A 10,858-nucleotide genomic window follows, 5' to 3' on the forward strand; every position below is an offset into this window, starting at 1 on the left:
CCATCCATAATCATTTGGAGTTATAGTCTTGTTACGTTGTGTTTACATTTGCACTGTGGCAGCGCTTCAATACGTGTTCAGTATTGCATTGATCTCTAGCGGCCACATACGGTCGCATATCTCTCCGGTCAGAAACAAACTAAGTAATTGTAATTGACAATATATGAAGTCACAATACCAACTTTGATGAGGCAATTTCCTGAAAAATGAACATTTTGGAATTAGTACATATATAGTTATATATATATATATCCATTTTGATGATGATGGACTAAAAACATAGAGAAATATTGTGTGTGTGTGTGTGTGTGTGTGTGTGTGTGTGTGTGTGTGTGTGCGCGGACTGTGGGTGTGTGTAAATATTGTTTTATACACATACAGAGGTATCCTTAAAGAAACCCACACAGTAACAATACTTTTAGTAATGTAATGTTTCCTGTCTTTTCTTGCCTTTATCGTGTGCAGAGAGGCAGGCAACAGGGGGAGACAGGGAATGACACGCATCAAAGGTCTGCCGCTGTCAGGCATCAGAGCCTATGTGCTACGAGTCTTAAACACTGCTATCGGTGTCCCTGAGCGACACTTGTCTCTAGAGAGTGTGCAAGTGTAACCAAAACGGACGCGCTCGCAGTAGATTTGTACACTCTAGGAGTTTGACGCGACTCTGGGAAATTAAGGAGCAAAATGAGTGCATAGTACACATGGAATGGAGAGAAAGCTGTGTTTCTTTGCGACAGACAAAGACATGAAGGTGTGGAAGGTTGTAGCGTGTGTGTCTGGCTACTGGTGGCAGGGCCTCTGCGTTAACAAGGCACGCTGGGAACCATGTGTCACTAAATGACATGGCAGCGTGACCTTGGAGCACGCCAACCGAGGGAGGGGGGTTGGGGTGAGGTGGTCACATCTCTTCACGTCTCCCCCACTCCCCTCCCCCGTTCCCTGTCATCCCCTCCTCCTCACCCTGTCACCCCGTTTCATTTTACTCTGGGAGCGAGGAAATGGAACCCAGTGGACCCATTGGGTTCCATCTGTGCACTCTCAGAGCTAAAAGTGTATCTGTACATGAAATGAAACCAAATGGACCCTTATGGGTCCACTTGGTTTCATTTCACGCTCTCAAGAGCTAAAGATCTATAAGGGTCCATTTGATTTGGATGTCTGCCACCGACGTTGCCTCAGATCCATTTTGAAGATCTCAAGGAGAGACCACATCACCAATGAGGAGGTGATGAGAAGGGCTGGGGTAGCACCACTGTCTGACATTGTCTCGGACAGGAGGAGGAGAGTGGTTGGACACGTTATTCCGACTGCCAAGAGAGAGACCGGCAATTGCAGCAATGGACTGGATGCCAAAAGGTGGAAAGAGGAAGAGAGGGAGGCCAAAGAAGACATGGAGACAGACGGCTAAGGAAGACCTAAGCGAGATGGGTGTCAGCTGGCACGGTGCAAGAAGGGTCGCCAGAGAGGGAGGAACTAAGTCTAAGACTTAAAGCCAAAGTATTTAATGACCTCCATGTAAGTCATGTGTAGTCCACAACATGGTCACGTATTTCAGCAGGTCACCAAATCCACCGTCACACCACCATGCTGGAGTGACCAAGTGAGAGTGAGCGAGTGGCCGAAATTTGGGGTATTGGAATTTGGCCTATGTAAGGGTCCATTTAGTTACCAACTCTCCATCATTTAGCTGGGGACCACCTGGAACCGCCCCAAGGACCACTGACGGTCCCCGGACCACTGGTTGAAAACCACTGCTCTGCTCCTTAAGGGTGGTTCCCATTGTACACCTTCAGCGTTAAATGAACACTATAAGGGCTTTAATGCATGTGTTGGAAGGATATACTGTATCAGTAATAGGTATTTTCGTCCAATTACAGGCGACCATCAATTAGGTTTTAATTAAGTTCATTTAGGGCCGTATCGTGGCAACGTGTGGGATTGATGCAGGTGTGTATTGGCATACTGTCAAATGGCATTACGTGTGAGAGAGAGAGAGAGAGAGAGAGAGTGTGTGTGTGTGTGTGTGTGTAAGATTCTGTCATTTTGTCCGCTTTCTATATCCTCATTCTCTTCCTTTTCTTTACTCTTCCTCCCCTAGTTTTCCTACATTCTACTTCCTAAATTCTTATATATATATATATATTTTTTTTAATGCATTGATTGATTCCCCCCCCTCTCTCTGCCCCCATCCTCTCTCTCCCTCCCTCTCCTTCCATCCATGAAGTAGTGATATAGCCCACATTGAGTGGAAACATTAGCTGTAGCTGTCAATGGTGTGTGACCTGGTTAATTGGAACTTGAACCACAATGTTAACCAGGATTAATCAATTTAATTACACACACACACACACACACATGCGCGCGCATGCATACACATGCTCGCTCGTGCGCAAGCGCATACACATGGTATACGAATACTCCTTGTACACACACACACAAACACGTATATACAGTATTTTATACATAATATGCATTCAGATGCATGCTAACAATTTAACAAACATAATTATTTTAATTATTGCATTATATGCATAATTATTGCGTGTGCAGAGTACTTCCTTGTGGTGGATATTGTTCAGTTACTGATATTAAACCGTATGTTTATATCAATAAATTAACAATCTTTTTTATCGATTTCAATAGTATAACAAAATACTGATGATGATAATTAGCATGGTTAGAAAAAGAAGAGTGTGCACACATGTAGCCTAACCCAAATGGTGTTTTCAGCAGAGCAGGAATTAGTAGTATGATTGTGTGTAATTAATTAATTAAGCTGCATTCACAGAGATTAACCTGTCTCACCTTTTAGTTGCTTCATTCATTAGCCTAGCGACGTTAGCTCGCATTCTGTTCATTAGACCTGGGGCATTAGATGCAGCACCATTCATTAGCCCAGGTCCTTAATAAAAAGCCTGTCTTAATTGGCAATGGACAGATAAGGGCCAAATGAAAACCCTTGAGTGTGTGTGTGTGTGTGTGTGTGTGTGTGTGTGTGTGTTTGTACACAGTAAAATCCTCAGGGTTCATTTAAAAGTGCTGTTTTGTAAGCTAGATAGTTTGTTTGTTAGGAACATGTTTTTTAAAAAGCAAGGTGTTTTGCTCAGAGAGAGAAGCTTGGGTACTGTATCAGACGTATAAAATCAAATAACCTATATGCATTATACTCTGAAAGCAATTATTGCTATATAGTGTTTTGTTCAGTAACAGGGGTGTCCTATCTTTAATTAAAGGGAAAATAAATTTTAAGGTCGGGATAATGATTTTATCAAATCAGGACAGAGAACCTCACAAAGAGCATCTGTTACCAGCTTCGGGTTTATAGTGTTCATGTACGTTTCACTGTATTGTGTGTGTGTGTGTGTGTGTGTGTGTGTGTGTGTGTGTGCATGCTCATTAATGTGCTGATAACAGGGCCCTCATTGAGCGCTGATTAGCTTCTTAACAGGGCCACCCAGAGCCAGCCTAGGTGAGATAATAGCCATAATAAGGCCACATGCAGAAGCCTAGCCTGATTAACCCACTAACAACAATAGACAACATGCAAACAACACACACACACAGCCAGGAAATTAACCACATCAATTCTTGCCCGGTGATAGAGCTGTCTGGGTTCTGATTGGACGATTCCCACGACCCTGACAGCACAAAGGGACTTGTTTATTCATCGATTAATTTATCTGTTTTGCATTATGTCTTGCAGGTGAGTACAATGAAAATATGGTCTCTCAGTCCGACTCTGAGCTTAATCGCTAACAAGATTATGAGGCTTTATATATTTATTTTAAAACTAAGTTGTATTAAAGTTTCTCTCTCTCTACAGCTGGTTCCTCTACAGAGACTGCCCCTCCTATCCCGCCCCCTGCCGAGCCTCAGCCAATAGAAACCAAGGCTCCTGAAGAGGAAATGGACGTCACCGATGATGACATCACAGCAGGTACGTCGTTGATATAAGTTGTTTTGTGTCCGCCAGCGGACGTGCCAGTAGCTCGAGGAATTCTGTTGTCCGTCCGTCCGTGTGTACAGCGTATCTGTGCCAAGCTGCCAACGTAATATCTCAGGATGGTGTGTGTGTGTGTGTGTGTGTGTGTGTGTGTGTGTGTGTGTGTGTGTGTGTGTGTGTGTGTGTGTGTGTGTGTGTGTGTGTGTGTGTGTGTGTGTGTGTGTGTGTGTGTGTGTGTGTGTGTGTGTGTGTGTGTGTGTGTGTGTGTGTGTGTGTGTGTGTGTGTGTGTGTGTGTGTGTGTGTGTGTAGATGCGTGTGTGTGGATGCGTGTGTGTGTATTTGTGTCTTGACGCTGTTAATTGGAGACAAACGGGTCATACCCACCTTGCCTGCCGTGCCATAGTGTCATTGTAGCACTCTGGTCAACACAGTGTTAAAAGCAGTCTGGTGTTCACTGCATGCTCGTGTGTGTCCCCGCACGCACAAACAGATGCACATGCACACACACACACACACACACACACACACACACACACACACAAGGTGGCTGAATTGGAAAATGCCCGTGTGCTATTCGCTAGGGAATGGTTGACACCTCCGTTACAGGTAGAAAACAACATTACACACACTCACTCACACACACACACACACACACACACACACGCGCACACTCACACACACTTTTCCAGTCCATTTGTCTTTTGTCACATTTCCCTGTGACTTCTTTAAATGTACCAAAAGTCTGTCTGTCTGTCTTATCTGCCTCTGTTTTTCTCTCTGTCTCTCTCGGTCCTGTCTTCCTCATGTAATTACCTCCCCTAACTCTCTCTCTCTCTCTCTCTCTCTCTCTCTCTCTCTCTCTCTCTCTCTCTCTCTCTCTCGCCCCCTTCCCATTCCAGTCAATATTACAGACATGGCCAACAATTTATCATTTTTCAGACCTCATTTTTCACCCATCGTGTTTTTCTTCCCTCCATTTTCACTCTGCGGTGCTGAATGTGTTGGTGCACAGACCACAACAATGAGGACAGGGAGAATGTGTACGTGCATGCATGCGTCCGCGCCTGTGTGTATAGGCGTGCACATGCATGTACAGTATGCATGCACGCGCGTGCAAGCACATAAAAGTGTCGATAGGGCCAAAATCGTCTATTGTTCCAAGGGGTCTGCATGCAGCTAAAGTAGTCAACATAGAATCACAATCATTTTAACCACTTTAGCCATTTATATATGCTGGCTATTCTTTCCGGGGGGAATTAGGTATCCGCGGCCAAATAAATATAAATTTGAGGGTCTTTGGCACAAAAAGATTTGAGAACCACTGCCATTTGGTTGCCGTCTGTACATTCTCAGTTAGAGTTTAAGTAACACAGGGTTGTTAGGCTATACTGTGCGCTGTATTGTAGATCAGTGGTTCCCCTTGAGGGAGTTCCATGCAGGGTGTCCCCAGGTAAATGATAGTTTGGAACCAAATGGACCCTTATGGGTTCCACTTGTACACTATAAATTGGGGGTACCAGAGATAGAAATGCCATTAAATGGGGGACCGTAGCCTGATTCAGGTCCCCCAGTGGCAATGTAGTTACCACTGCTAGAGCCGTAAGCATCTTCTCTTATGGGGGTCCTTGGCATTTATTTTCAAATGGGGCGTCCGCGGGGTAATTAGTGTCAATTTGGGGGTCCTTGACATGAAAAAGTTTGGGAACCACTGGTGTAGATCAACTCAAACACTGCCGAAACCACGTCTGATCCAGGCTACTCTAAGGAGCGACCTAGCTTATCGGCTAACTAATACCACTACAGCTCTATGGGGCTCTGTATGCTCTATGGGGCTCTGTAGTTCTAACTAATACCACTACAGCTCTATGGGGCTCTGTAGTTCTAACTAATACCACTACAGCTCTATGGGGCTCTGTAGTTCTAACTAATACCACTACAGCTCTATGGGGCTCTGTAGTTCTAACTAATACCATTACAGCTCTATGGGGCTCTGTATGCTCTATGGGGCTCTGTAGTGCAAACTAATACCATTACAGCTCTATGGGGCTCTGTGGTGCTTATAGACGAACCAAAACAAAAAAACTGCTAGAGTAGCAATTCTCTCACAGACTGTATGTGGGTCACGCACCAACAACCAGGGACTTTTTAAAGGGTTAGACTTGAGCGCATTGGAAGTTAGCTGGACATGGTGTGGGTGTGTGTGTGTGTGTGTGTGTGTGTGTGTGTGTGTGTGTGTGTGTGTGTGTGTTCTGGAGTAGAGTTGGCGTAAGTCTTAATCATTTAAAACCGTATAGTTGAACGAGGTACCCGCGGGTCTGCACTTCCCTCGACACCAAATCTCTTCACTGAAAATGGCTGATCCCCGAATGTTCGCCCCTCAGGATGCTAGGGTGGTTAATGTTCGCCCCTCAGGATGCTAGGGTGGTTAATGTTCGCCCCTCAGGATGCTAGGGTGGTTAATGTTCGGCCCTCAGGATGCTAGGGTGGTTAATGTTCGGCCCTCAGGATGCTAGGGTGGTTAATGTTCTCCCCTCAGGATGCTAGGGTGGTTAATGTTCGGCCCTCAGGATGCTAGGGTGGTTAATGTTCGCCCCTCAGGATGCTAGGGTGGTTAATGTTCGCCGTTCAGGATGCTAGGGTGGTTAATGTTCGCCCCTCAGGATGCTAGGGTGGTTAATGTTCGCCCCTCAGGATGCTAGGGTGGTTAATGTTCGCCCCTCAGGATGCTAGGGTGGTTAATGTTCGCCCCTCAGGATGCTAGGGTGGTTAATGTTCTCCCCTCAGGATGCTAGGGTGGTTAATGTTCGCCCCTCAGGATGCTAGGGTGGTTAATGTTGGCCCCTCAGGATGCTAGGGTGGTTAATGTTCTCCCCTCAGGATGCTAGGGTGGTTAATGTTCGCCCCTCAGGATGCTAGGGTGGTTAATGTTCGCCCCTCAGGATGCTAGGGTGGTTAATGTTCTCCCCTCAGGATGCTAGGGTGGTTAATGTTCTCCCCTCAGGATGCTAGGGTGGTTAATGTTCGCCCCTCAGGATGCTAGGGTGGTTAATGTTCGCCCCTCTGGATGCTAGGGTGGTTAATGCGTCCGCTGTAAAGTCCTGAGCGTTATGGGATTTTATGCATGATGTAAAAAACATGCACACACACACACACACACACACGGACACACAATTTAGTTGGTCTTGTTTTTGGCCTACTGGCAGCATGTACAAGAGACTGATCGCAGGTGTAGTGAATTGAGAGATTTTATCACGGGCGGACAGACATTTTGGGGTACATGCTCTTCTCAATGGCTCGCCCCCTCAGGTGCCATGATGATGCTGTGGGGGGGGGGGGGGGGGGGGAGATAACAAGGAAAGGAATTGAGTGAATGTAGGGGGGGGAGAGAGAGAGAGAGAGAGACGGGGAAGTGTGATGACAGTGTTGTCAGGCAGAGAGCTAGTCAGTGTCAATATAAAATAACTATTATCAGTCCTGACAGAGAGAGAGAGAGAGAGAGAGAGGTGGGAGAGAAGGAAGCAGAGGAGAGAGTAAAAATAGATGGATCAGTCTTCAACAGGTTTCTTTTACGCCATGGACCTTAACTGAGATGGAGAGATGAAGTGGGAACCCCCACTATATATTGTATGAAATTGTGTTAAGATTTGCCATTGGATATCTTAATGTACTTGTTTGAAAGCAATATATCATCACTGTTGAATTCATTCACTTTCAAATCAAATAAACATACCGGTAGGCCTATAGTTTTGAAATAATGATTGGAAAAATCACGGCCCCTCACTCATTAGAAGGTCCTTGTAATGTGTGATCAGGCGTCCTCTTTACTGTCTATTTTCAGACATTTAACCGGCAATATGTAGTAAACTTGACCGTTGGCACTGTTCTTGTGCTGTTCTGTTGTGACAGTAAATTAGTGACAGTCTCAAAATCAAAGAAAAAGAGACTGTAAAGACCAAAGAAAATGAAAACGACTATCATAATGTTATACCAACTAATATAAATGAAGACCTGACTTTGTTTAAATTCAATTAAATCTGTTTAACCTGTAGAAGCAGATGCACCTCTTTGAGGTATTTATGTATTATGATCATCAGAGAAGAGAGGCAGATATCTCCCCTTGTGTGTATTGTACAGTACGTACATTGTCTCGTCTTGTCTTGTTTTGTTTCTGTTGTATGTATTGTAAATGTGTCAGTCGTTTCGTTTACATGTACAGTATGTTTGATTAAAGTAAATTGAAAGAAGAAAACTACTATCATAACTTTGGTGTGTAATACAGGCAGACACACACACACACAGCACATGCACCCACACAGTGATGAAGATATATGCTCAGCGAGAGAGAGACAGACAGACAGTCTGTCAGTCAGAACCAAGGTGAAACACTCTAGGATGCTTTGTTACCTCGATGATAGACTTATCACCCTGCCTATCTCCTTGACTCTTAGCACTGCACACACGCACGCACACACACACACAGACACACAGACACACAGACAGACAGTTTAGTGACTGATGTCTATAGAGAAGACATTGGTTGTTGCTATGGCCTAGACTAGAGGCTGCTGCAGCTCACAGATTGAAGCTGTCAACACGCACGCACGCTCACACAAGAGCAGACAGAAAAATAGACAAGCAAACACATAGGAGACAGCCATGCCAAAAAAAGCAACACCACATACACACAAATGAAGACAGATACACTGACATGCATAAATGCTGTGTGTGTGTGTGTGTGTGTGGGTGCGTGCGTGCGTGCACGCACTGTAATGATGTCCACAGTAGTGTCAGGGGAGGTCATTAGGTCTTTTCCCATAGCAGATCCACCCTTTATCCTCTCTCTCTCGCACGCACGCGCACACACACACACACACACACACACACACACACACACACACACACACACACACACACGCCCATCCCTCTCACACCTCATGCCTCTCTCTCTCTAGTTTCCTCTCACAAAGCAAGGATAGAGAGAGGTAGAGTTTATACAACGGGGGTAGAAAGTGAGACAGGAGATATTTAAGGAGTCAGAAGAAGGTTGAGGCACAAACCAGCCCAGTATTGGTAACATGTGGAAATCCAGTCAGTTCAATTCAGTTGTATTCAATTTGATTCAGTTCAGTCCAGTCGAGTTCAGTTTGATTCCGGTTGAATCAGTCCAGTCAATGTAGTTACCAAGTACATTTCCGTCAAGCCAATTCAGTTAATTTGTGTTATGTTAATTGTCAATCATGATTGCACGGCTTGGTTCTTCACATCAGTTGGCTTTCAACAAGTATTACAGTGTTAACCCATTAAGACCTGAGGCCGACCCAATTTTTTTCTAAATGTTCGGAAAACGGTTATCTGAAAAACGTATTTTGATCAGTGGTGCTCAAACTTTATAGGACTTATATGTATTTGGCCTCGGTGAGATTACACGCGCGTGCATGCGTACTTGGCCTTTAACTATTCTTGTCATGGCCAGATGTCCCCACAAATATAGTAGAAATTGAGACATAAAGTGGACATTTGAAATTGACAATTTTCCCGGTCCTCAGAGAAATGAAAATGGTTGTTTCATGTTTTAAAAAGGGCTCATCTGCCAGTACACTTGGGTGAGGTGCTGGAATCCGAAAGGAAACCAGAGAGGTTAATGAATAAGTTCTATGACTGAAAGCTTGCTCTAAAACGCTTGCACTGGCCTGGCCGGCCTTGCGGTCCGGGCACTTTTGTATTTGTGCGGAGGCTCAATTAAAGGGCCACTTCACCCCTTTTGCAACCGGATCTTATTTTAATGATGTTCGGGAGACAAGAACACTTTCTTGGGGTTTATGGTGTGTAATACGTGTTTTTAGATATTTTAGTATTGTCAGTGATGTCACGGACACTGTTCTCACTTCCTTCCTGGACTACATGTTGTTTCGGTAAGACAGCTCCCTCTCCACAAGGTGGGGTGAGTGCTGCAAAGCATTATGGTCATTGTAGTAATCCCAGTAGTGAGACCAGCAGTGTCCATGACTTCAGACACTTTGAAATGCTAAAATATCTAAAAACACAAATTACCCGCAAAGAAAACATCATTAATTAACCCATTCTGACCTGAGATCAGATTCATACGAGGTTTCCACTGGACACACACTGGTCTGATGAACCCATTCTGACCTGAGATCAGATTCTAAAATATCAGTCGTTCTTCGAATTTTCAAAAATAGCAGACCTACAAGCTCGTATCGCGCCACTCGGTGGCGCGATATGAGCTTGTAGATCTGCTATTTTTCAATAGGTAAAGCATAACATGATGCTAACACCAAAATGGGTGCCCGGTCAGAATGGGTTAAGAGTTAGTGTTCTTACAATTAAGAAAGATTCAGATTGTGTGTTCAGAGGTCAGTTTTTAGAGCACTCTGAGCTGGTAGATCTGCTGGTTTTGGAACACTTTTGAAAGTGCTTTAAAATGTTACATACGAATGGTATCGCAAATGGCTGATCTACAAGCTCACACACAACCCAGACGTTGGGGTTAAACATGGCAAGGAAATGGTCAAATGGCATTATAAAATTGCCCTCCTAAAATGTTGAAACATACAGTACTGTGTGTGTGTGTGTGTGTGTGTGTGTGTGTGTGCATACGCGCACTCGCCTTCTAGATAATATTTTGTCTCCATTACCCCTCCCTCCCTCTATCTCATTCTCCGTTTTTTTCCTCCCTCTACATTTTTCTATATTTTCCTCTCTCCGTCCACCCCTCCCCTTCTCCCCTCTGACCTTCCCCATCACTCATTCCTTCTACCTCCACTGACCACTACCATCCCCCAATTCCCTCCTCTCTCTCTCTCTCTCTCTCTCTCTCTCTCTCTCTCTCTCTCTCTCTCTCTCTCTCTCTCCCTTTCTCTCTCCCTCTCTCTCTCTCTCTCTCTCTCTCTCTC

General features: G+C 44.8%; 1 protein-coding gene across 1 annotated transcript in view; it reads left to right on the plus strand.

Annotated features, from left to right (window-relative positions):
- Nucleotides 1-10,858, plus strand: part of wdr7 (WD repeat domain 7) — a 120,372-nt gene that overhangs the window by 55,261 nt on the left and 54,253 nt on the right. Inside the window, exon 22 of the mRNA XM_080756100.1 lies at nt 3,824-3,937. Coding sequence (XP_080612226.1) covers nt 3,824-3,937 — 114 coding nt within the window. The remainder of the gene's footprint in view (nt 1-3,823; nt 3,938-10,858) is intronic.

This window comes from Protomyctophum bolini (genome assembly GCF_963924005.1).
Source record: "Protomyctophum bolini genome assembly, chromosome: 22".
Lineage (NCBI taxonomy): Eukaryota > Metazoa > Chordata > Actinopteri > Myctophiformes > Myctophidae > Protomyctophum > Protomyctophum bolini.